Source organism: Phyllopteryx taeniolatus, chromosome 1, assembly GCF_024500385.1.
Source record: "Phyllopteryx taeniolatus isolate TA_2022b chromosome 1, UOR_Ptae_1.2, whole genome shotgun sequence".
NCBI lineage: Eukaryota > Metazoa > Chordata > Actinopteri > Syngnathiformes > Syngnathidae > Phyllopteryx > Phyllopteryx taeniolatus.
The window spans coordinates 4,827,123-4,854,452 of record NC_084502.1 but is presented as its reverse complement, the minus strand read 5'-3'; the positions used below and the strand labels follow the sequence as shown (position 1 = coordinate 4,854,452).

General features: G+C 42.1%; 1 protein-coding gene across 3 annotated transcripts in view; it reads left to right on the top strand.

Annotated features, from left to right (window-relative positions):
* dock3 (dedicator of cytokinesis 3) overlaps positions 1–27,330 on the top strand; it is a 58,866-nt gene that overhangs the window by 6,390 nt on the left and 25,146 nt on the right. For all 3 annotated transcript variants that reach the window (XM_061762120.1, XM_061762030.1, XM_061761956.1), the window contains exons 2-19: positions 5,119–5,202; positions 5,287–5,327; positions 7,231–7,286; positions 8,390–8,486; positions 12,267–12,415; positions 15,384–15,468; positions 16,443–16,484; positions 18,333–18,487; positions 18,571–18,652; positions 18,740–18,800; positions 18,887–19,034; positions 20,645–20,733; positions 22,198–22,323; positions 25,285–25,409; positions 25,529–25,691; positions 25,800–25,906; positions 26,608–26,779; positions 26,869–26,966. In XM_061762120.1, coding sequence (XP_061618104.1) covers positions 5,119–5,202; positions 5,287–5,327; positions 7,231–7,286; positions 8,390–8,486; positions 12,267–12,415; positions 15,384–15,468; positions 16,443–16,484; positions 18,333–18,487; positions 18,571–18,652; positions 18,740–18,800; positions 18,887–19,034; positions 20,645–20,733; positions 22,198–22,323; positions 25,285–25,409; positions 25,529–25,691; positions 25,800–25,906; positions 26,608–26,779; positions 26,869–26,966 — 1,880 coding nt within the window. The remainder of the gene's footprint in view (positions 1–5,118; positions 5,203–5,286; positions 5,328–7,230; positions 7,287–8,389; positions 8,487–12,266; positions 12,416–15,383; positions 15,469–16,442; positions 16,485–18,332; positions 18,488–18,570; positions 18,653–18,739; positions 18,801–18,886; positions 19,035–20,644; positions 20,734–22,197; positions 22,324–25,284; positions 25,410–25,528; positions 25,692–25,799; positions 25,907–26,607; positions 26,780–26,868; positions 26,967–27,330) is intronic.

The following is a 27,330-nucleotide window of genomic DNA, read 5'->3' as shown; positions in this document are numbered from 1 at the left end:
TCTTGTTAATCCTGAAATCCGGTGGATGAGGGGGCATACATTAATATTTAATGTATCCAATACAACACATTCTTTCCGTAGGCAATATTGCAGAACAGGACACAGAAATGCATTGTCATCGGGCAAAAAAACAACAAAGGAAACCCTGCACCCATTAAGGCCTGGTACACACATAAGGATTTTTCAAATCTTAAACGACACACACGAAGATAAAAAAAAAATAAAAAATCAGGTAATTAACAGTTTTGTTGGTAATGTGCGTAATCTCAACACATAATACCATGCACACAAAGATTCTGTTCCGCCACAAACAAGTACTCAAGAGGCAGAAATCTCACATGATCACGCGTGATCTCACAAAAACGAGCACACTTTTGGGGATGCGACCGCAGGCGGGAGTGTTGTAGAATGGTGATGTCGTCCCCTCCAAAAAAAAACAAAAAAAACCCTTCATGCCGCCTTTGGAATCCACTAAAACAAAATACATCTGGTAAGACATTTACTTACGGCTGCTTCTGTGTTCTTCAGTCAGGTCGCTTCTTGATTGGCTACATTCCGTTCCACGTCACAATTCGTAGAGTCATGACTCAAGAAACGTCTGCTTTACCCACACACACTTGAAGATTCATCCATCCATCCATCCATCCATTTTCTGAGCCGCTTCTCCTCACTAGGGTCGCAGGCGTGCTGGAGCCTATCCCAGCTGTCATCGGGCAGGATGCGGGGTACACCCTGAACTGGTTGTTAGCCAATTGCAGGGCACACATAAACAACCATTCGCACTCAATTGAAGATTATTTGTCGTAAATATTGAACACGTTTAATATTTAAGTTTGTCGGTCCTGACCTGTTTCGGACCCTATAAACGGGACAAATTCACCTCAGACCGAAGGACAATTTTATAGGATACTCTTAAGATAGTTTGGTGTTTGTCGTTTGGGAGGTGGCACAGCCCGATTGTCTTTATGTGCGTACTGGGTCCAAGGTATTGTGGGTTCAAATGTGCAGTAAACGTGACGTGAAGTGATTTCAAACTCCTGCTAATGTTGTTGTTTGCTAATGCGATGCAGTTGCACGCTCATGTTACTGAACAGACCTCCAAACTATGACACATCAGGCGCAATATTCTCCTCAATTACCAGTCATCATCTCATAAAATGGCCAATAACACTGGGGTGTTCTCGTCACTAATGGATTTGTATACCCAAAACCACACACAAAGCATGCACGCACACAGAACACTGTGATTCAATTAAATTAAGCTGCTTTCTTGTGTCCAAGCAAGTTTGAAACAAAGTGTTGTCTTTTTCCTCCAGGCACACTTGAACTTTAATGCTTGTTGCTCACCATGTCGTTAGTAACCATTTGCACAGGCCAACTTTTTGCTTAAATCTGATCATCGAGCATTATCGGGCACATTTTGGGATTGTAACCTCTTTCCAAAATATATATATATATATATATCTATAGTCACTGTCACTGATGGTGTAGTGGTGCACTAGCCTGACTTTGGTGCGGGCAGTGTGGGATCAGTTCCCACTCAGTGACACTGTGAATGTGAGTGCGAATGGTTGTCCGTCTCTATATGTGCCCTGCGACTGACTGGCGACCAGTTCAGGGTGTAGTCTGCCTTTTGCCTGAAGTCAGCTGGGATAGGCTCCAGCACCCCGCGACCCTAACCAGGATAAGAGGTGTTGACAATGGATGGATATATGTATATATATATATTTTGTCTTTGCACAGTAAATAAGATGTGAAACTCACCCACCTTCTGTTTGCTTAGTTTTTTTGGGGCCTGATAGGAATTAGGAGGTGTCTGAATGTCACCGCCTGCTGAGAGGCCTGCATTTCATTATGCACAATTTTGTCACTGCTAAAAGAGAAACGAGCATTAGATTCTAACTTTGCATCAATGTGTCAACGCAGTTTTAAAGCCTGGAGGTCAAATTACACCCATTCAACTGTTAGTAATTGAAAGCACAAACAGCCAAGTCAGTTTTTCATCATAAATTATAAATGATGAAGTTATACTGTTTTACTATAATTTGAAAGCCTATCTTGACCAGATTTTCCAAAGGTGAAATCACACACAGTCACCAAAACGGTTTATTTTTTCCATCCATCCATCCATCCATCCATCCATTTTCTGAGCCGCTTCTCCTCACTAGGGTCGTGGGCGTGTTGGAGCCTATCCCAGCTATCATCGGGCAGTTCAAACCCTGAACTGGTTTCCCTCACGCAAAAAAATCAATCATCCGATTTTCAAAATTCTTGGTGTGTTGTACTCAGGTTCAAGTGACCACTCCAACCGGATTCAACATTTTGAGAGACTATCATTTTTAGTAAAATGTTATCATGTTGCTATTAGAAACTTCTGTCTGCTCTACAGCCAAACTATTAACCATATTTTCCAAGAAATACTTACTGACAGAGTTAATCAAAAGTGAGCATATCAGCCTTTGCAAAAGCAGAATTTTGATACAGCTCTTGTAATGGATCTCATTTGATTCTGCTGGTGTACCTAATGTTGTGTTCAGTGCCAATTTAGTTTTCGTATCATCATTAGATGGATTTACATGTTGTACTTGTTGGCATCATAATGCGGCAAAATGCTTCCTTCGGGAGTCTGTAGTTCATAATTAACATGTAAATTATAGTACAGTTGATTTCCTGTTACTGGACAAAAAACTGATTTATTCATTGAATGCATGTAAAATGGTGCAGATTAATCCTTGAACCCAACGCATGTGTGACCATGCAACTCGATAGACATGCAATCCAGACCAATATTCTCTTGTGGAGTTAAAGTTCTGTGAGTTTGTCATTGTTTTCTTCTCCCAGCTTCCTCCGCTCAGCATGCTCGGACTGCTGGTTATGTTTCGAGGATATGCTAATACGCTCCATCTTAAGACACAGTGAAAGAGTGTTTGCACGGCTTCAAAGTTTTCTGAGGGAGGGCTATGAAAACATGAGTCGTCTCTCATCTCTCTCCATCATGACGTTCACATCTCAATTGGTTTTCTTCTTCCTTTAAATCGAACAGACCAGGAGCTTGTGCATATATTAAAATGTTTTCCCCATCCCTCTACCTTTTTAATACACGACCTCCAGTACTGTATGTTGACTTCAACCATATTGGTGGCAGGCAGCATCTATAAGCTTGCCATTTTAAAAATACAGTACCGTCATCGTCCAAGCAGTTACAGTGAAAAGAGCGCCGCAGTTTGTCGCTGGTGTGTTGCCATAGTAACCCTCGCAGAGGAACTGAGCGCTCGTTACTCTGAAAAAAGCAGAGGAGCCGGGCAAGGCAGGGCCCATCCTTTTCTTCCTCCCCCTCACTGGGTCCCATGGCTAGTTCATTAGCATAATGATTCACCGCGAGCGGACCTTCAAGGGCCACCCTTTGTGGGTTTTAACGTCGTCAACGGAGCGCTGTCATTATTAAACAAGTTTGTCTTCACTGAAGACTGTCTACTGTATGAAGCATGTCTCATTTGGCCACTTTACTGTGGCACTCATTCCCTTAAGTAAAAACAAAAACAAAACTTTGAGTCATTTATCTGTATGGTCAAAGGCTACGTAATGCTGCACATTCCGATCAGTTGGCAAGGAAGATGTATGCAAATGCCGACTTACTTACTCTATAAAGCTATTTGGCATGCACCCGCCGTGTGGGCCCCAATCTGCAAGCTCAATTAACTAAATATTGCACACATATCAGGCTGCTTAAAAATAATTAGTGATTAAAATGACTACCCACTTCAGTGGCGAGTTATGTGTGTGTGTGTGTTTTATGCTGTTGTTTATGTTTACTAAACTTTTAAGTATTTTATCTGAAGACCCTATGAATTGAATGCGGAAGTAGCCCGTTAACCCCGTTGTTAAGCCCGTTGTATATCGCCCGTTAAGGAGCTAGCTATCCCTACACCCCGAAAATCCCTGGTTGCCACAACAGCAGAACAGCTCGCGTCATTATTTAAATTCCCAAGCGATAACGTGATGCTCCGGTGAGCCCACCGCCTCTCTACCAGCCTGGAGCAGGGCTGTCAAACTCATTTTTGTCGTGGGCCACATCGTAGTTATGGTTTCCCTCAAAGGGTCGTTATGAATGTGAAACCAAAAAAAAAAAAAAGAAAAGACTGGTTAGAGCGTCAGCCTCACAGTTCTGAGGAGCGGGGTTCAATCCCCGGCCCCGCCTGTGTGGAGTTTGCATGTTCTCCCCGTGCCTGCGTTGGTTTTCTCCGGGCACTCCGGTGTCCTCCCACATCCCAAAAACATGCATGTTGATTGAAAACTCTAAATTGCCCGTAGGTGTGAATGTGAGTGCGAATGGTTGTTTGTTTGTATGTGCCCTGCGATTGGCTGGCAACCAGTTTAGGGTGTACCCCGCCTCCTGCCCGATGATAGCTGGGATAGGCTTCAGCACGCCCGCGACCCTAGTGAGGAGAAGCGGCTCAGAAAATGGATGGATGGATGATCACCTCATCATATTATTACATGTACACAACAAATTGATGGATAACTAGTTTTGAAATCAGAGGTCAAGGATAATATTTGTTCAACTGCTATACTATAAAATGTGTTTGGTAACAAAACAATGCTTGCAATATCTCGTTATTATTTATTAAATATGACAATTTAAAATTGTGGTACAGAATTCAGCAAGAATCATGGAGGTTGACGCACATGATTTGATTTTGCGGGCCAAATAAAATGATGTGGCGGGCCATATCTAGCCCCCGGGCCCTGAGTTTGACACCTGAGGCCTAGAGGATTCCCGCTAACTTATTAGCACACAAGCTAGCTCGCCCACAGCATTTGAAGCCGCATTTTGAAGCCTAATTTTTTTTTTTTATACCTGTACTTGGTGATTATTATTATTTTTTTTAAATCATTCAAATTTGGCGGGGTTGTTAACAACACTCTTCTTTGGGTTATGTCAAATAAAACCCCCCATTAATTTTCACTTCAAAAGAAGCTTTAACAGTTGATCAAAAATACACACTGCCCTTCACGCATGCTGTGTGGAGACAGCGTGTAACCTTGTTAATGTCTTATTTCCAAACTGCCTTCATCACTTTCATCTCATGTGTTATTTTGTTCTCTCTATTTTTGCAGTTATCTGCAACTTTCGCTCACCAATATGTCAAGCCCTGGTCCTGGAGATCGGGGAGACTGTCCAGATTCTGGAAAAGAGTGAAGGTAAAATGTTTTCAGCAACAGTGTGCACAATTTAAAATTTTTTTCACAGGTTTCATAAGTTTTGATTTTGATCTTGTCCTATAGGTTGGTACAGAGGCTTTTCAACTAAGAAGCCTTCAATCAAGGTAACTTGTTTCTTTCTAAATTCAGTCAGCCAATGTTGCAGTTAGTGTTCTAAATTTTTTTTGCTGTACCGCTTATCGTTGTGGGTGTGCTGGATCCCAGCTGACTTTGGGTGTGGTAAACCCTGAACAAAACAACCAATCACACTGACATTCACACCTTGGGACAATTCAAATCTTCAATTAACCTCCCGCGCCCAGAGTCAGCTGGCCTAGGCTCCATCATGCCCGTGACCCTCGTGAGTATAAGCGGTTCAGTAAATGGATGGATGGATGGAGGGTGGTTAATGTTCCTGGGTGTTTCTGGAATGTGAGGGGAAACCGGAGTAACCAGATAACACCCATGCACGGCCTCTGAACTGTGAGGCGGATGTGCTAACTAGTCGTCCACCGTGCCGCCATATCTAAACTATTTCTAAGCCATTTTAACTATAAAACTACAAAGCCAAAATGTATCATTTTTTTAAAAGTAAATTTTGTAGGGTATCCTAGCTTTAATCAAGACCAAATTGAAGAGACATCCTTTTTGCACAGGGAACTAAATTCAGACGTCATATTTCCCTATTGGAACTCCTTTTTATTGAACATCTTTATTAAAGCTGAGAAGCAGGAAGAAGCAAGGAAGTAGAGCAATATAGCACCATCACTCCGGACTGACATCAATATACTGCACTGCACAAAATGCCAATTACATACGACAGATTTGATATTCCACTACTAGGAAGTTACGGCATGCTGCAGAGTAGCCTGGAAACTCAAATGATTTAATTCTTAGGAGAGAGAGAGGTACGTTTCCAGCACATCCACACTGCTTTTAACGCATATATATGGGTCCGCGGTATTATGGGATGCAACTGGATTATCTGAAAGAAAGCACAAAAGCTGTAAATGTAGGTGTTTGTGACTGCATGCTGTCCTTCTCCATTCCCGGCAGCTATTTACAGTTCTTACTAACACCCCTCCATTTTGTTGCGCGCTCGGCTGCCCACACTCGTTCGCCCCCATACTCTATCTCTCTCTCTCTGTGCTCGCAGACTTCATTTCACTCGTGGTGGCTAATTGTTCACATCTGGCAGATTGGAAAGACAAGCTGCAGACGTGACATTTGGCGCTGAGTCTTATCATTCGGAGCCGACCTCGTTGCAGTATTCTTCGGCGTGTTTCTTCTTCACAATGAGGGTACCTGTACGAAGGGTTTCTAAATGATTTACAAACTGGTTATCAGAATCAGAATTGTTCACTAGCTGACAAATCGCTTAATTATTTTGAAGTGACTTGAGTTTGTTGCCACCAAAAAGAGCGCGTATCTCAAGTTTGCTCTCGCAAGTCAAAGGAGAAAAATCGTCCGAATGATGGGTCGTGTTTCAAAAAAACAAAGTCAGTTCACTTGTATCTCAAGGCACGACTGTATATGTGTTATTACGTATTTATTAAATGGTGACATGTCTTTAAGTCTCCCTTTCGGAATTATTACACACCTTTTATAACGTGCTAATCTTCACGATATTTCAATCCTGCTATATTGTGAATTTTTCTGTAAAACAAATAGTTTTTAAATTTATTTTGAAATACATTTAAAAAGTGTGTCTTTAAAGCATGAGAGAGGTACTTTAAGGCTCAAAATATCAAACATGTTTGTATTTTCTTATTCCATTATTATACGGTATTTCTATATATTTTATGCTTGCAATTTGCTATGTGTTTTAATAGGTTTAAATGTGTTTAAAGAATGTGGGAAGGTTATTTGAAGGCTTAGACTATGCGCTGTGATTTTCATTATATATATCACTGTGCAGCTTCTGTTTTTTTTTAAACTAACAACATAGTCACAAGTCTGGATTCTCATCAATCAATAACATAATCCTGTCACAGTTTGTAACATCTCTGTACCTCTATCTGTCCACAGGGTATTTTCCCAGTCAGCTATGTCCACTTGAAGAAATCCACAGTGACCAACAGAGGGTAAGCTGGATGACGACAATATTTATTTGAACATGTGCAGCATGATTCCACACACACACACACACACAAACACACACACACACACACACATTGTACATGTTCCGAAATAATTGGGGTTCTGTTTAGGTTCATGAGCTCAGACTTGACCTGCACTGTGCTTGTATTCGGTAATAGTGGAATCTGCAAGCGAATGCCATGCCCAAAATATGTTATAGCACGACAGCAATTCTCTCATGCAAAACATGAAGCACATTGATCGAAAGCGTTCATCATGTCTTGTCTTATGATAGGTTTGACACTTTTTGTGTTATTTTTATTATTATTATAAAAAAAAATTCAAAGGATTTTTAAAAATAAAACAAGATAAAACACTCAAGACATGCACAAACATAATACATCAATAAAATACATAAATGTAAAGAATTAAACAGTTTTTGTCACTTTTGTATTACTTCACTTCAATGGACAGTGTGCCGGTCCCTCTGGTGCACATGCCTTGGCCACCTGGGGGCAGTATAATACAGGCATAACCCGTTTGGAAGCCCCCCCACCCCCCGCACCCCCCTGCAGTGGAGCTCTTGAAATGCCTGAAGTCATGGAACTTCCCAGTAATTCACTGTTGTGTCAGCACCCTCCAGCTGCGTTACCTCTTAGAGGGACGACCTCTGTTGGCGCTCAAACAATTAAAAAGTAGCAACTTTGAAATCAACATGATTCTACTTCCTCGCTCCGGGAGCTGCAATCTCGGAACTCTGTTTTGCTTTCTTGTGGCGTTAATGGTGTGATGCATCGATTGCATTTTCCCAAAGTGTTCCCTGCACTGATAATCACTTAGATTCATGGACCAAGTGGCTTCCCCGTTGTCACGACGACATTGATACACTGGCAAGCTACATACATTTTGGTTTTGGCACTGTGAGAGGGGAGCACAGTGGTTGCCTCACAGTCAAAAAGTATCAGTTCAAATCTCAGGAGTGGAATATATATTGGATGGAAGGATTCTATGTTTTTTTCCCTTTTGTGTTTAAGCTTGAATCACACTCATTCACCAAATGTGATGTGTCCCTGTGAACTCTCATATTCATGCAAATGTTTTCTGTCAGGCTGTGTGAGACGGTGGTCCCCCTGGAGGACCCCATTATCACAGAGACCACCTCAACACTGCAGGAGTGGGGTGTCTTGTGGAAGCAGCTCTACGTGGTGAGTAGCATGCACGTCATCGCGAATACGACAACAAATCCCAAAACAATAATATGCCAGACCGGACAGCTTTCGTTGTTTCATTTGTATCCTCCAAACGGATTAACCGAATAGGATTTTCCAGCATGTTTTTTTCCCCACACACCTAATTCAACACATATTACCCGGATTCCTGCGAAGAGATAGCCTGAACGTACAGTACACCTCATTTAGGTCAGTCATGACTGTCATCCTACTTTTTCATGCTCTATCTATGTGGGAACAGAAATGGGTGCTGGTCACAGATAATGGCCCACAGACCTGTCACAGCCAATTTCATGCGCTGTCATTCAGCCCTTGATTGATTTTGGTCTGCCTCACTTAGTTCCTGTATCATCTTCACTTGCTGGGCAAAAGTGATTACTGGAAACCTAAAACATGCTTAATCCAGCTCCAGGGCTGGCAGAATGGGTGGAGGCTGGCGTGGATACATTGCTGGGCTGCCACTGATTTTGTACTCTTTTTTTTTTTTTTTTACATAACCTCTCACTCTCTCATGCTCTGAGCAACCGAGGAGCCCACATTACAGCGGTGACGTAACTTTCTTCTGATGCTCGACTAAAGTGAAGCGTTGATTTAACCCCCCCCCCCCCCCGTGTGAAACAGGCCAGGCTGCAACCTTTGACCAGATAATAATAGGATGTATCACGTACTACATGTTGATAGACTTTATCTCATTGTTGCCAGTTTGAATTCGTTACATTAGCTTCAGGAGCAATGGTCTAAAGATAACTTTGGAGAATGTGGGTAATTAGCCCTGCAGAATAATGTCTGAAAAGGCTCATCAACCCCAAACGAAATCTTCGTTCCTCAGCAGACTGGGAGAACAAGCAGTGTTTATCCTCATTAAATTTACATGGCTATTGTGGCTCTGCTTAATCTGTGCATTTATGTAAACAAAGTGAAGTAATACTGCGGCTGTATCCTGTCATTAGGGAGAACAGAGACCGCCTGTATTTATTGTGTTGTCCTTGGTCTACAAGAAATGACCAACAGGAGGTCAATGCAGGAAAGAAGTATTTGTTTTCAAATCTCAGTGGGAACACACGGCGGATCTGTTCATATGGCGCCTTTCTACCCCCCGGGTTCTCAAACCAGTCACCTCTTCACGGATGATGATGAGGTACACTGCCATGGATGGAAAATAATCAGATCATTCAAGGAACTGGGAATTTCCATATCTTCCCTGTTACACGAGGGCTGACCAGGTATCGAACCAGAAATGGTCAAAATGTGAGCTGGCCACCCAGCGGCCACAGGGGCTGTTATAGCTAAAAAGGAGGGGAAACTCCACATGCCAGAGAAATTATTTCGATTCATTGCAGTGGCAATTATGGATTAGGGGCTACCAGATGTAGCAGATGGTTCTGTGGTGAAAAAGCAACTTACTTATTTTTTTTTTTTTGCTTGTATTACATATTTCATTTTTAATATAGAGTATAAATAATGTTGTTAATAAACTTGTCCTGCGATTGGCTGGCAACCAGTTCAGGGTGTACCCCGCCTCCTGCCCGATGACAGCTGGGATAGGCTCCAGCACGCCCGCGACCCTAGTGAGGAGAAGCGGCTCAGAAAATGGATGGATGGATGGATAAACTTGTCTTCAAGTCATTATTTTGCTGTTTTTAAGTAAGTCGTGAATTTCTTGTGGATTTTGTCGAGCAACGAGTGGCCAAGCAAACAGGAAAAAGAAATTGGGCAAATTTATGATTTTATCCATTGCTGTGCCTCATTTGTGAGGTTTTATGCTGATAATAATAATAATGACTATTTACTCTCTAAGCCGTCCAGTTTCTACCGATAAATCGAGAGAAAAAATTTTTTTTCTTGGTTTTTGTCCTACTCCAGTTAGCCTACATGGTTTCCTGAATAATTTTTAATCAGCTGGGTATGATTTGTGACATGCATGATATCCTTATAAACAACAACAATACCGATCAAAAACGCCCAAGGACAAGTTTTAAAATCCATCCATCCATTTTCTGAGCCGCTTCTCCTCACTTGGGTCGCGGGCGTGCTGGAGTCTATCCCAGCTATCATTGGGCAGGAGGCGGGGTACACCCTGAGCTGGTTGCCAGCCAATCGCAGGGCACATACAAACAAACAACCATTTACACTCACATTCACACCTACGGGCAATTTAGAGTCTCCAATTAATGCATGTTTTTGGGATGTGGGAGGAAACCGGAGTGCCCGGAAAAAACCCATTCAGGCATGGGGAGAACATGCAAACTCCACACAGGCGGGGCTGGGGATTGAAACCCGGTCCTCAGAACTGTGAGGCAGACGCTCTAACCAGTCGTCCACCGTGCCGCCAAGTTTTAAAATATATAACAAAAACAAAAGCAAGCCCCAGACGTCCATTTCCAAAGTGGCTCGAACGTCAATGGTTCCACATACTCAAGATTCTAACTGTACCCAATGCAGCGTTTGTCAGTGTTGACATGCTGGATATAAAAAGTCTACAAACCCCTGTTCAAGTGCCAGGTTTTTGAGATATAAAACAAAAAAGTGAGACCAAGATAAATCACTTCAAAACTTTCCCCAACATTAATGTGGCCTATAACCTGTACAACTCAATTGATCCTTCTTAATCTACACAAAAGATGAAATAAAAATAAACTTGAATAACGTGATTGCACAAGTGCGCACACGCTCTCATAACTGGGCATGTGACCGTGTTCAGAATTGAGCAATCAAGATTTAGTTATGGGCCAATGAAGATAAGGTTGAAATTTTTTTTTTTTTATTTTAAAAGTATGTTTGACTTGAACACACTGCTCATCACCGAAAGTACAAAATAACACCATACCTACAGTCAAGCAAGCTTTATGGCTCTTTTTCTTCGACTGGTTAGAGCGTCTGCCTCACAGTTCTGAGGACCGGGGTTCAATCCCCAGCCCCGCCTGTGTGGATTTTGCATGTTCTCCCCGTGCCTGTGTGGGGTTTCTCCGGTTTCCTCCCACATCCCAAAAACATGCATGGTAGGTTGATTGAGGACTCTAAATTGTGAATGTGAATGTGAGTGCGAATGGTTGTTTGTTATGTGTACCCTGCGATTGGCTGGCAACCAGTTCAGGGTGTACCCCGCTTCCTGCCCGATGATAGCTGGGATAGGCTCCAGCACTCCCGCGACCCTTGTAAGGATAAGCGGCTCAGAAAATGGATGGATGGACATTGTTAGCACAAAACCTTCAGTCTTCTGCGAGGAAGCAAAATAAAATAAAAAAGAACAGACAACTAGAAGATCAGAGGCATTTTAAATGGTGGCAGGTGTGTGCTGACACCCATTTAACATAAGTTTCAATGTGATTGGGTAATTCTGAACACAGCCACATCCCTGGTTATGAGAGGGTGTGCACAATTGTGCAACCACAAAAGATGAATATAAAAACCACTTGTATTTTACAGGTTATAGACCATATTAATGGTGAAAAAAGTGTTGAAATTATTTGTCTTGTTGTCACAAAAACCTGGTATTTGATCAGGGGTGTGTAGACCTTTTTAATCCACTGTACAATGTCGCAATAGAGCAACACAGGTGGGCATGGCAATGCCGACAGACCTTGCATTGCACCCTCGTGGCACATCACGCAGCATCCTCATTCCAAATCGTATATCTGACTTGACTCTAACTCCTAACGCCACATATGCATCGGCTTTATAGTAGTTGCACATTTAAAAATAGCCACACGATTCTGGCAATGTTTGCTCACTGAGACTTTGTGGCTCATTTCACAGAAACATAAGGTGGATCTGTTCCATAAGCTGCGTCATGTGATGAATGAGCTCATCGATCTGCGTCGGCAGCTCATCCAGGGTCACCTCGCCCAGGACCAGACCCGCGAGATCAAGCGGCACATCACCGTGCGCCTTGATTGGGGCAATGAGTGAGTTTCTCCTCTACTAAATACATCATTATCGTACACAGTGTTGGGAAGGTTACTTTGGAAATTACAAGTTACCCTGTTGAAAATGTAATAGCCATGTAACTATTTCAGTTTCTCAAAATAATATAATGAATTACATTTGATTACATTTTGATTACTTTTCATTCATTTTAAATGAATACGCTCAACTGTTAACCATTTTCACATTTTAAGACCAGATAGTGTTAAAACTTTTCAGCAGTCCTTAAGACTACATAAAGACAATATAATGAAACACTACACAAGATTGAAGTTTGGTAACTTTTTTTTCCTTCTTTTTTTTACTGTTAGAACAGATGTAAACAGTACACTTACTATAACCTGTCTCATTGTCTTAACAAATCTGTAAACGTTCACAGTCAAGACTGTAAACAGTCAATATAAATTTGGAGCAGGTCTTTATATTAAATTAAAGCACTTTCTCTATCATTCAAAAATAAAACTGGCCTTCAGAATGATACATAAAATTAACAAATGTTACAGGCTACTTACCTGTAAATGTGTTCTCATTTTCTACATCGACTGTTTCAACATCGAAAATCCAAATAACAAGGATGCCTGCAAATTTTATTGCATACGATTTCATACAGGCGGCACGACTGGTTAGAGTGTCATCCTCACAGTTCTGAGGACCCGGGTTCAATCCCTGGCCCCGCCTGTGTGGAGTTTGCATGTTCTCCCCGTGCCTGTGTGGGTTTTCTCCGGGCACTCCGGTTTCCCCCCACATCCCAAAAACATGCATGAATTGGAGACTCTAAATTGCCCGTAGGCATGACTGTGAGTGCGAATGGTTGTTTGTTTGTATGTGCCCTGCGATTGGCTGGCAACCAGTTCAGGGTGTACCCCGCCTCCTGCCTGATGACAGCTGGGATAGGCTCCAGCACGCCCGCGACCCTAGTGAGGAGAAGCGGCTCAGAAAATGGATGGATGGATGGATTTCATACAATGGCGTACAAACACAACAAGGGGACTGGGAATGTTGCCCCCACCAATGTGGCTGCCACGTAGGACGTCATTTAGCCGGCACATGACCAGAGAGAGCCAATCACAAACGTTGGCTTTAAAAGGAAGATGTTCCCAGCATGCTTTTGTGGCTCCCATTTATGAATAGCTGGTGTTGGAAGCTAAACGTTGCTCTTTTCTTGCCTTTGTTTCTGCTTGCATTGTTATACGTGTCTAAATGATATGTTGGGGCGAGTTGGTATGTGGGGCTTATTGTTTCATAAAACCATGACTGTGTGTTGTATGATGAATAATGACCTGTTCATGTTCATCAATGCTACAAAGGGATCTGGCAGCTTATCAGATGTGCAAGATGCTCAATAAATCTGAGCTTTTGCAGACAAGTGATGTTTGTATTCATGGAAATTTCCATTAGTGACATTTTCTACCAGTAGTATTACAAAGTGCAGTTATGTAAGTTGTAGATTCAAATTATGTAGTGTTCTTACATGTAATTCATTACTCCTGAGTACCCAAAACTGATCATAAATCTAAACGGTCAGTTGTAGACTGATGGTTTGTTGTTGTCCTAATAGTGTACATATTGACATTACTGGGGTTTACTGATTCACGTTTATGGTTATTAAATGTGAGAAAGTTGAGATTGTCTACATCACGATTGAGTTAATTATTGTAATTATATTATTTATCTTGAAACCGACTACATCGGTTATGTTCAAACTCTCTGATGAAGCACGAGTCCTAATACATTTAGAGTTATTTAGCATTTTCCTTCAGTGTAAACACATTTTCAAGTGGTTTTTGTAGTTCATGTCAGGCAGATTCATGTCAATGCACTTCTCCCTGGAGGAACTGTAAGGCCATATTCTCTCTGCTGCCACTTCTCAAATCAAATTGAGCAGTGACAGACATCCGTAACCCGCATACAGACAAGGGGGGTTGCATCTTGATTAAGGCGGAGCTTTATTCGGAAATGCCAACGTTAAGATTTGCCATGTCTTAAAATAGAGACGCTTTCAACTGCATCTTTGGATTTTGAAACACAAATGCTGTAATAAAAGGAGCTTACTGCGGTTGTTGAGGTCAGTGCTCTGCAGGGTACACTTAACCTGAGAACTGGCGTGATCTCGTTTCATGGTCAACATATCACTGCAGTACTTTGAGGCTGTACATTATGCAAAAAAAAAAAAGAAAAAAAAAAGGGTGTTATTCAACAAGGCTCAGGGTTAGGTACAGGTACATACGTGACTATAGTGTACTTAATAGGAGAGTTTGCAATTTAAAAAAAAAACAACAACACTCAGAAAAAGAAGGCATGACTTACTGGGTATCGATAATTCATTGCGAGCACAGCCCCGCGTTGTCGCAAAAAGTAATAAAACTTTAAACTGATATTTATATTAACACTCCATTATAAATAAAGTGCTTTTCTGGGGTAAACAAGGTGAGAGGTCAGAGTGTAGTCACGTCCTCTGTCTCTGATTGGTTGTTTTTGTCGGGCACAAGATGGAGTCATGGACGGATGATTCTTGTTTTTTTTCATAGATCATATTTATCATCTACTAGTGTCAAATAATGACTCTTTCATCTGGCAGCGTTTTTGGATCAATTGAATACAATCTTCATCACATAAGAAACAAGGCCACTGCTTTTACTCGCACTTATTTACCTTCAATAACAAACGAATATCTTGGATCACTTTTGAAATTGCAGTTCACAGAAGGGATGGGCATGCAAGGACATTAATTGCTAATAGAAGTCCTACTTAACACACATCTAATCAAATACTCATCTACCTTCTTTTTAAAAACATTCTGCATTTTGAATATATGATATATGTATTTAATTTTGTTTTTAAATGGTACATTTAATTTATTGTGTGGCTGAAGAATAAGCCAAACTACGACGGTTTCAATGTGACATTGTCCTAATTGATCCCGAAGCTGAATCATTTTTCTGTCACCAGGCACCTTGGCATAGACCTTGTGCCCAGAAAAGAGTTTGAAATGGTGGACCCAGACCAGATCAGCATATCGGAGCTTTACAAACTGGTATGTTACCCGGAATTCTTCTTGAACCCTTGCATTTTACACAAACCCACTCCATGAATTATGAAATGCAATAAATTAAATATGTGAATTAGTGGTCTCTAAATTATGAAGTATGCTCTGCATATACATCTGCAGCCCCGAAAGGTTTCTGCATACTTGGAGCTGTGTGTGTGTGTGTGTCTGTGTATGTATAAAACCAAATTATTTTTTTTATTAGCATATACTTTACGTGTTTTGGGATGTGTAAATGTACCAATTATGAAATCATCCATAAGAAGGTGACTCACGAGAGCGAGCACATTCAGCTGTTCGAGCAGCCTCATGTGACCTGTTCTTTATGTGTTCCAGCGCCATATTGAGCGTGTCCTTTCACTTGCAGGCACGTGACTCTCACAAGCCAGCAATGCAGACATAATGTAAACTGACAGGTGATGGCATAGGTGATGGGAAAATACTTTAAATATCTTGCATGTGTTCTCAAAAACGGCACTGTATTTGATGTCTATTGTCAGATTAAACAACGGACCAAAAAAAACTAGCAAATAACTTCACATTTCTTAGTTTTCTCTGGCAAATTATTTATGAAGCGAGTGCTCCATCCAGAAAGTTTGTAGTTCGTCCTTGTAAAAAAGGTGCTTAATGAGCACAAGCGCGTTTCTGGCAGGGCTGAAGGCCCTGGCAACTTTTCAGGTAGGGAACGAGAGAAGCTCTTTTGGGCTGCTGTCATGCGTGTGGGCGATTCCGGCTTTGTCCTTTTCCTTCCCACACGGCGCTTCTTTTAGCGCTCGGCGCCATACGTAGGTGAAACGCTGTCCCATTTCAAGTATAGGCAGAGGTACGAGCTAGTAGTGCGTGTCTGAAACTACGGTGAGGTAAATAAGTTCAAAGCTTTTGTGGGAGGAGAAAACAAAGGCTTGACTAATCTCTCTAGTGACCTGCACTCTCTTTTTTTCCTCTCCATTTTTTTCTTTTAGCATGTATCCAGCAGACACTGTGGTCAGCAAAGCACAAACCAGGTACATTCAACTCAGTATTTTTTTGTAATTTGTCGCCAGTAGAACAGTGGTTCTCAACTGATGACATTTTAGGCGGGTTGCAGACAGCTCGTGAAAAAAATATATTACAAAAAAAAATAAAAAATACATGTATTCCTATTTTTTATTTTTTTGTTACAGTACAGAGATGTACTAAGTTCCCACACGGAACACAGTAGAAAAGTAACAAGAAATGTTACTTCCTTGTTCTGCAAGCTACTAGTGTACGCTGTAAACAAATACAGAGCAGCTCACCCTTTGGCTGGCGGATGTCATGACAATCAATATTCCTTTGGCGTTACAGCAAACTCATTTGAAACGACATTTAAAAATATAATATACCCTACATATATTTTAAGAGGATATTTTAGCAAAACAAAAAAAAAATGTTCTTTATTGTTCTTAACTTCTTTGAGTCGTGACTTTGCGACAGTAGGAAAATGCAGGTGACAACAGTTGAGAACCACTGCAATAGAAGATTAAAATACAGTATACGTACTGAACAGCTCACTGGTTATTTCATATTTATAATTGTTGTTGTTTTGATTTGTTGTTAGTCTTTATGTCGGGGTGTTCAAACTACGGCATGGGAGTCATTTGCGGCCTGCTGTCCCCTGTTTAGTGGCATTTGCTGTGGCATATACTATAAATACTATTTGTTTGATGCAGCCCGCAACATTAAAAAAAAGAAAAGGTTGGGGGTTGGGATGTTGTCAGCTAAAAATAAGGGCAATAATTTCTCTAAATCAAAGGGGCTGACATGCGTCCATGTAGTCCCGCAATGACTTAGACACTTGATCAGATTCCTTGATTTATTAACTAACATAACAACCACAAAAATCTAGCGAATTTAAGGCAACATTTCAAAAGTACCGGTTAATAGTCTGGAGATTTGAGTTTACAGGAGGTTCGGCGCCTGGATAAGATTGAAAAAGTATGGCTCTTCCTCCACTTTTATTTCCATGAAATTGTCTGTGTTTAATTGGGGCACAATTGGCCACTTCTTCAACCTCTGCTCCTGCAAACAAACATTTCCTGCCCAAAGACAAAAATGGAATAAACTGCAAAGACGCAAAGAAACTATTTACAGCTGAAATAGTAACAGCATTTCTTTTCTTAAAGTTGAATAAAGATAATTCAGTTTCTGAAGCAAAAATGGTTTGTTCCACTTTCTGTTCTATGTAAAACCTTGTCAGTTTCCACAGAAAGGGCATACGTATCTATGCTAGTGTTATACAGGGCGGCGGGCCACCCCCAAATCCCAAACTGTTTGCCTGACCACGGAAAACTGTCATTGTTTTTTTTCCAAAATAACCACAATATACAAAAATATATCATTGTTTAATGGATTGATCAGAGTAATTTCAAAGATTGGACCCCCTTGCTTCAGTACATAGATGGCGGTCACATACGTTTTCGCTGGTAGTGTAAACGGCATGACATTACAAATAACTAATCACAAAATAAATAAAATAAAATAGCAGTAAAACTACAATAGAGTGTGCAATTGAGTGGAGAACAGAATGCCGATCTCTACCAAAGCTGAACAACTCGACGCAACAGCTCTAATTTAGATCAGCACCAAACTGTACACCTTCACAGATACCTCTCCTGCATATGCTCATTCTGATTGATGAATAATTCATTTAGGAAATTCAGGAAAATATACGAAAACCACCTTCTAGCAATGTTCAAACAACAACAACAACAGTCCTCACATCTGCTTCAAAATTTAACAGGTTCCTCCTGTATTGATCGACTGTAGCGCTGAATACTGAGTTCGACTTTACTTACGATAGTCGGCGGCTCAGTTTATTCCTTCGTTGCTAGGCTGACAACGTGAGACCACGCCACGGTGACAGTTGCCGTGTCCCGGTGTCACACCACCTCTTCATCAATCTGAAGAGCTTCACTTACAACAGCATCAGCGAGGACGCCGACGTCTTCTTCTCTCTCTACGACACTCGAGAGGCTAAACAGATCAGGTAGATGTAAACAACTTGCACGTTACCAGCTTAGGCCGGTTGCGCAATGTCCACATTGATCAGCAAACGCGATTGCTTTGCAGTGAAAAGTTCATGGTGAAACTCAACAAAAATGGAGGACCAAAGAATCCGGAGAAGGTTGATCGTCTTTGTGCTCTCTTCACAGTAAGGCCCTCTTCAACTGAATTAAGTTAAATAATTTGTGAAGAAGCCACAATGGTCTATTTTATTTTTTTCCATGTTTCTCTGCAGGAGCTAAGCAGTAAAGACTTGAAGAGAGACCTGTACATTGTTGCACATGTCATGAGAACTGGTACAGCACTAACTGCATGAGTGCGCAAAGACATTTGTCAGAGTTTCCTCTTAGTGAGGTTGTCTCCTTTTTTTTTTCTTGGCCAGGGCGCATGCTGCTGAACGACTCAAAGAAAGGGCCACCTCACGTGATGTACCGACGACCGTATGGCTGCGCTGTTCTTGCTATGAGCGATGTTTTCCACACCATCACTGACCTCAAAGAGGAGAAGGACTTTGTGCTAAAAGTTTACACGTGAGTATTGCAATACAACGCACGAGTGTGCTTGGCCTCCCTTGCGCTTGAATGCTCATGCCCAGTGTGTATTAAGAACTATAATACTAATAATGAGATGCTATGGTTGTACATTTTTGGAATCTAGTTCGTCTCTGTAAAATGAAAATAAATTAATTATGTCTTCTACTGTAAAATGAGTGTTACAAATTGTGAAAAATCAAGCCACTCTCAAACGTTGTGAACTTATCCGCGGAATGCGTGAAACCACGCCCCCTCTGAAAAATGGATGCTACTTCGTCTTGTTCATGCCAGCACATCCTGACATGGTTGAGCCTTGAAAATAAAAGTCGCTTGAAGCTGTGGCTGGAATATATCCCACCGTGTCACTTCCTCGCTTGGGAATTGAAATAACAACATCGAGCTATTAATATACAGAACAGCTCAATGTTGTTATTTCAATTGCATTAATTTTCGGGGTGTAGACATACCTGTACCTAGCTAGCTAGCTAAATGAACACTGTAGTGGTGCAGCTGGCGACTTTTAAATATGTCCGCGGAGCACAGTTTCTGTCTGCCTGTACCCCGCGATCAAATTCATCAAAATCGCGTTGGACCAGCGGTCTATTTTGCGTCACGATTTAGACGCGGTCTGAGCAGGTGCAAGTTTAGAATGACTTCCTGCCACTAAATGTTCCCTCCGCCGGGCACATGTCCAAGGACACTCCCTCTGCTGTGTCGGAACGCCCAGCTTGGCATAGGCTGCTCTGTCGAATTGGCAAACACGCGCAGCGAGCCTTACGCTTACACAGAAATCAGAATCGGCCAGCATTTGTGCCCCACATGCGCCGTCTACGAAAATAGAACCCTATATCTCCATTCCTCACAAATGAGTACTACAAAGTTTTAAGTCTTTGCACCTTTTCACAATTATCTTCAAACAATTTATTTAGAAATAAATCTATGCTTTCACTTTGAAGAGTCTTTATTATTAGAGAGTCCTCTTCTATCCGAGGGAAGAATGAATAAAGCAAGGCACTCCAGACAATGGATCACTGAGAAAACCTAGAGCGGGAATCTGAATGATAACCACAGCTCGGCATTTTTCACTGGTAGTGAACTGTGAACTGTGATGATGTCTCTGCTTTGGGCCAGAGGTCACTGAGACACATCGTATCAGTAACATGGTTGCGTTTTGGGGATTTTGTATGGAATAAAGGTTTTCAGAACAAAGAACTGTTTTAGTGGCCCCCTCTGCTAAGGCGACTCTTTGCCTTCCTTTTAAAAAGCAAGCAGTGATTCAATGCTGCGTTGCCTCCAAACTGTCGGCTCCTATAAGGCTCCAGTCTATGCGTTTCCCCATGCCTTCCTTTCCCAGAGGCCTACAGGCCCACAGTAATGAAAAAGACTGGTCGAGAGCCGGCTGTCAGCTTTGTTTAGTGCGCTGCGCATTTGGGCTGACGTGCTACTTGATAGCAACTCCCCCATGCTGCTACCTTTTCTCCAGGAGGAAATCAGCTTAGGGACACATGCTGTTCGTGCAGTCCCCATGTGAAAAAATTCCTAGTCGCCCATCTGTTCCACTAATGGCTTTGCTTCCAACTGCCCTACCTGCCTGTTTTTCTCTCCAGATGTAACAACGAGAATGAGTGGTACCAGGTTCACGAAAACATCATCCGCAAGTCCAACACCAAATACTCCGCTCCCAGCACCAATTATGGTAAACAGATTTAATGTCGGTCTTCTGAATATGCAGTGCCTACAGAGTAGGATATGTCATCACCATGTTTTTGCATCATATGGTTAAATATTCGCCCTGTTTAAAAAAAAAAAAAAACATATTATGAGTCATTTATACCTCCCTTCCTTCTTGAACTTCAGTATCACCGACGTTAACAATGAAACTAGGGATGCCGCACCACCACTTTTTTTCCAGTCCAAGTAGGCTATAAGTACTTGGATTTGAGTACTAATTCAAATACTTGATTATGCCTTTATGTCTTGCAAATGTGATTAAATTGTTTTATTTGACCAAATATTGTTAAAAAACACAAAGACTTTCTTGAATGTTTGCAGCAAGTTTCACTCAAATGTAACACTTTTTAGCGTGACAATTTGTCATTACCAACATTTTAGCATCCAACTGCATGTTTTTCAAACTGTCCTGCTGCACATTTCACTTAAATGTTGCCTGTAACACAAGGTATTTCAGTTTTATGGTGTCTCAGTTTGAACACTAGGGGACACTATGTCAAAGGAATACATGCAGGACATAAGTGATGAAGATGAAATAAGAGACAAAGAAGAATGTCGAGTTTGATAGGATGCTTTGTTACAGCTTGTGTGTTAATTACATAATAAAAGACTGCTTCTTGAGAATATCAGTTATTAAATGAAATTTTGACCGCCAGGACAACTGAATGATACTTTATGGCACCGTCACTTCTCTTTACGTGACATGCCACGTGTGTTGCCCGTTGCTCAGCCTGCCTCTATTGCAGCGTCGTGACGGGAGGCAGTGCTTAATTTGCAGTCAGAGGTATCGACGTGTAGTATCGGAGCAAAATTTTCGAGTTTGAGTACCAGTACAGACGTACAGTATCGGCTAGCGGTACTGGTATCGATATCGGTGCATCCCTAAATGAAATCATAAGATCTATTTTTGAGTTGGTAAATAATAACCATGAGAAAAAAATTTTGTGATATGAATTGTGTTGATATTTCACTGATGGACATGACCCCGAGACAATGAGACCCACAGGTTTGTAGATCACAGATGCTGAATCGGATGCTCAAAACGTTTTTCTCATTGTTCTCAAAATAATAATTTAGTCACACAGATCTCTGACTGTGCTCATTAATGCTCATTTGATAACCGCGCTGCAGCTAACAGATAAGCTCATCAATACGCTCCCCGGTTAACTTGCCTCTCACAGTAACAAATGATTCATTCAAATCTGTCACCATTTGAGGGCACTGCCAACATTTCCTTCCTTGCCTTATTGCAAGATATTTCTCACCCTGCTTGGTCTTCCCTCATGTGTCTTTCCACCCTTCTGTCTGTCATCTCCTCCCCCACACTCTGACTAACGACCTTTAAATAACCCGCTGTCCTCCCTTCTCTGCCCCCTTTATCGTCTTCCCTTCTTTCACTTTTTTTTCTCACAACTTCCTTTGCTCTCAGGCCTCATCATTTCCCTGCAGCTGCTGAGGGGCGAGCTGGAGCAGATCAGACGGGAGAACCAGGCTGTGTTCAACCGAGCCCTGGCACTCACGCGCAAACTGGGTTTTCCAGATGTCATCATGCCAGGTAAGGAACCAAAGAGCAGTGGGCATGATGGGCACAGAGATCCAACGATCTGGCTGGAGACCAGAGGAGGAGGAAGGTAGCAGTGGAAGGTCGAGGATCAGGTTACACAGGAAGGATGCTGATGATAGAGGAAAGGGATGCGGGAGAAGGAAAAACTGAGTGAAGGGAAATAGGAGAGCTTGCTGACAAAATCTTGTGAATTTTTAAACATTGATTACTCAATCAAGAGTTTTGCTAAGCACCTTAGACCCCCCACTTCCAGACTATGACATTTTAGATCATTGTGGGATCAGTTTGGCAAAGACCCTTTTTCTTGCAGATGAATGAGGTGTGTCAGGAAAGTTCCAGGACTTGTGTCACAAAAGATACATTTTAAATCCATCCATCCATTTTCTGAGCCGCTTCTCCTGACTAGGGTCACGGGCGTGCTGGAGCCTATCCCAATTATCATCGGGCAGGAGGCGGGGTACACCGGGGCACATATAAACAAACAACCATTTGCACTCACATTCACACCTACGGAGAATTTAGAGTTGTCAATTAACCTACCATGCATGTTTTTGGAATGTGGGAGGAAACCGGAGTGTCTGGAGAAAACCCACGCAGGCACGGGGAGAACATGCAAACTCCACACAGGCGGGGCTGGGGATTGAAACCCGGTCCTCAGAACTGTGAGGCAGACGCTCTAACCAGTCGCCCACCGTGCCGCCAAGTTTTAAAATATATAACAAAAACAAAAGCAAGCCCCAGACGTCCATTTCCAAAGTGGCTCGAACGTCAATGGTTCCACATACTCAAGATTCTAACTGTACCCAATGCAGCGTTTGTCAGTGTTGACATATGCTGGATATACAAAGTCTACACACCCCTGTTCAAGTGCCAGGTTTTTGAGATATATAAAAAAAAAAAGTGAGACCAAGATAAATCACTTCAAAACTTTTCCCACCATTAATGTGACCTATAACCTGCACTACTCAATGGATCCTTTTTAATCTACAAAAAAGATGAAGTAAAAATACACTTGAATAACGTGATTGCACAAGTGTGCACACCCTCTCATAACTGGGCATGTGACCGCATTCAGAATTGACCAATCAAGATTTAGTTATGGGCCAATGAAGATAAGGTTGAACTTTTTTTTTTTTTATTCTAAAAGTATGTTTGACTTGAACACACTGCTCATCATCGAAAGTACAAAATAACACCATACCTACAGTTCAAGCAAGCTTTATGGCTCTTTTTCTTCGACTGGTTAGAGCGTCTGCCTCACAGTTCTGACGACTGGGGTTCAATCCCCGGCCCCGCCTGTGTGAATTTGGCATGCTCTCCCCGTGCCTGTGTGGGGTTTCTCCCGGCACTCCACATCCCAAAAACATGCATGGTAGGTTGATTGAGGACTCTAAATTGTGAATGTGAATGTGAGTGCGAATGGTTGTTTGTTAATGTGTGCCCTGCGATTGGCTGGCAACCAGTTCAGGGTGTACCCCGCCTCCTGCCCGATGATAGCTGGGATAGGCTCCAGCAGGCCCGCGACCCTTGTAAGGATAAGCGGCTCAGAAAATGGATGGATGGACATTGTTAGCACAAAACCTTCAGTCTTCTGTGAGGAAGCAAAAGAAAATAACAAGAACAGACAACTAGAAGATCAGAGGCATTTTAAATGGTGGCAGGTGTGTGCTGACACCCATTTAACATAAGTTTCAATGTGATTGGGTAATTCTAAACACAGCCACCTCCCTGGTTATGAGAGGGTGTGCACAATTGTGCAACCACAAAAGATAAATATAAAAACCACTTGTATTTTACAGGTTATACACCATATTAATGGTGAAAAAAGTGTTCAAATTATTTGTCTTGTTGTCACAAAAACCTGGTATTTGATCAGGGGTGTGTAGACCTTTTTAATCCACTGTACAATGTCGCAATAGAGCAACACAGGTGGGCATGGCAATGCAGACAGACCTTGCATTGCATTGATCCCCAGACCCCCAGAAATGTGAGGCCGACGCTCTAACCAGTCGGCCACCGACATTTTAAATCCAAACTACATTATTTATTTATTTTTTTCATGAGAAGTGGTGAGCGTTGCGCACAGTGCCCCGAGCATCCGACAGTTCCTGGCTAAGAAGAACCGTGCTGGAGCAAACTGGCTCCTCATCAGAGCTGGCTCCGTGCTCAAGCTCAAGAGGCTCATTTTGAAGACGTGGACGACATCTAGATGGCCGTGACGACGGCGCTTCGAAGGACCCCGCAAGAATCCTTCCAGGATTGCATGAAGACGTGGCAGAGAAGGCTGGGAAAGTGTGTTAGACTTCAAAGGGGATTACTTCCGAGGTGAAATCTTAGTTTGTAGTTTAGATTTGAAATATATCTTTGGTGACACCAGTCCCGAAATCTTTCTGACACACCTTGTATGACCCTCAAGTGCTTTCAACAGTAATTCTGAAACGCTTCCCTTCCCACCTACCACTTGTGACTCATGTCCCCAAGTAAACCATTTCAATAACTATATTCGAACTGGGCGAGACGGTGGACGACTGGTTAGAGCGCCTGCCTCACAGTTCTGAGGAGTGGGGTTCAATCCCCGGCCCCGCCTGTGTGGAGTTTGCATGTTCTCCCCGTGCCTGCGTGGGTTTTCTCCGGGCACTCCGGTTTCCTCCCACATCCCAAAAACATGCATGGTAGGTGGATTGACAACTCTAAATTACCCGTAGGTGTGAATGTGAGTGCGAATGGTTGGGCTCCAGCACACCCGCGACCCTAGTGAGGAGAAGCGGCTCAGAAAATGGATGGATGGATGGATATTCGAACTGTATTAATCTCGTATTAAACATTATATTACAATTGATGTCAGCAATCCTCCATGGTTCATTTGCCGTATGCTGTGTTGAAGCATTGCAGTTATACAGTATGTACCTTTAGCTCATTGTATCATTTTTCTCTCTGTTTTAATTCTCGCAGGTGACATTCGCAATGACTTGTACTTGACCCTGGAACGAGGCGAATTCGAGCGGGGTGGCAAGAGCGTCCAGAAGAACATCGAAGTGACGCTCTATGTCCTCTACGCCGACGGGGACACTCTTAAAGTATGACGTGTGTTAAATATGATTCATTCAGCATAATACCATTCCATCAGTCATTGTGACTCCATGAGTTCTCCCTCAGCATCCACTCATTAGTTGCTGTGTGCTTCCTTTATTTGCAGGACTGCATCAGTTTGGGCAGCGGGGAGCCAAACATGACCGAATATCGCTCCTTCGTCCTCTATCACAACAACAGCCCACGCTGGAGCGAGATGGTCAAACTTCCCATTCCCATAGATCGCTTCCGAGGCTCCCACCTACGCTTTGAGTTCAGACACTGCTCCAGTGAGTCAGTCCTGTGGGCCGGCGGCGGCTTGTCCCTCATTTTATGGCCTTCATGAGGACAGCCAGGGTGCTTTGTGACACATGTCACTGACATCTATGTCATTTCAGCTAAAGACAAAGGAGAGAAAAAACTTTTCGGCTTTGCTTTCACTCCTCTAATGAGAGAAGATGGGACCACGCTGTCGGACGAGAGCCATGAGCTGTATGTCTACAAGGTGAGACTCGCTGGTCCAACACAAAGCAGCCATAAGAAAGGGTCATGTTTGCTTTTCGTTTTATTCATCTTGCTTTTTCATTAGATTTGAAGTAACGTTGGGTTCTCAAATGTCATAAATCGGTATCAAAGCTCTCCAGTGTCACAATATACAGATCAAAGTAGCTCTGCATTTATGAGGTGACTCTCTAAAAGTGTAAATGTTTGCATGCATCCATCCATCCTTTTTCTGTTCGTGAGGTTGAGGGTGAGCTGGAATCTAACGTTTTCCCACCTGAATTTATTGACAAGATTATATCACAATATCTTGGTTTAATTTTCAATTTTAACTAGCTCTAGTACATAAAGATTAATGAATGACGCCTAACAAAGAAAACATTTTTTAAAAATTGTCTGAATCTGTTTGAATTCTGTTACGTGGTAATTCAGATTTCAGATAAATCAGATTTCCATTTGAGATGGACATTACCTCAAGTGGTACCAACAATTGCAAATTTGTACTTTTTATTTACTATCTGGGCAACAGAAGCATTTATAAACATTGTTTTTTCAAAACAAACAAACAAAAACTTTAGTTGCAGAGTGTGTCCATTTGGCATTGTTTTGTGCCAAGTGGGAACCTGTTGTAAGCTGCCACTTTCTCAATGTTTGTGTGGGTGACCTTTTTCCTTTTTATGCTCTTTGTCCATTTTTCTGCTGCAGTGTGATGAGAATGCCACCTTCAGTAACCAGGGCCTGTACCTCAGCCTGCCCTGCTGCAAGGAGGACTTCAACAGTTGTCCCAACCTTCCAGCTAATCTGCCTTTCCAGAGGAGCCCTAAAGAGACCTTCTGGGTTTCCACCATACTCTGCTCCACCAAACTCACACAGAATGGTAACAATGCATGTTCTTAAATATAATGTACTGTATGAGCCCGTGTTTTAGATGTTTCAGAATTTGATTTTGTTGTGTGATGCTTTTAGTGGACCTATTGGCTCTTTTGAACTGGAAGACGCACCCAGACAGAGTTCTGGACATCCTTGGTCGACTGCGTCAGATCAGTGGAGAAGAGATTGTCAAGGTCAGTGCTGTCAGATATTTCCATCACCTACTAAAGTAACAAGTAATTTATCCTATGTGAAGCCTTAGAGTGTATTAATTGGGTTTGACACACATTTTCAAAGATATTAACCTTCAGCAACTGTGACATTTCATCTTATTCGGGCAATATTAAAAGTCTGACTTCACTAATTGTACACCTCGTGATTAAAAAGCAAGAGAATTAGACACAGTCTACTAATTGGCCTCCACTACATTTGTCACAGGGATTATTTGTCTTTGTCAAAGCAAGATCCCTAGTTATATTAAAGGAGATGTGACTTAAGATGTTTGAGGTCAGTGAAGTCAATGCTTAAATGTCACCCGGCCTTCTTTAATGGCTTTAT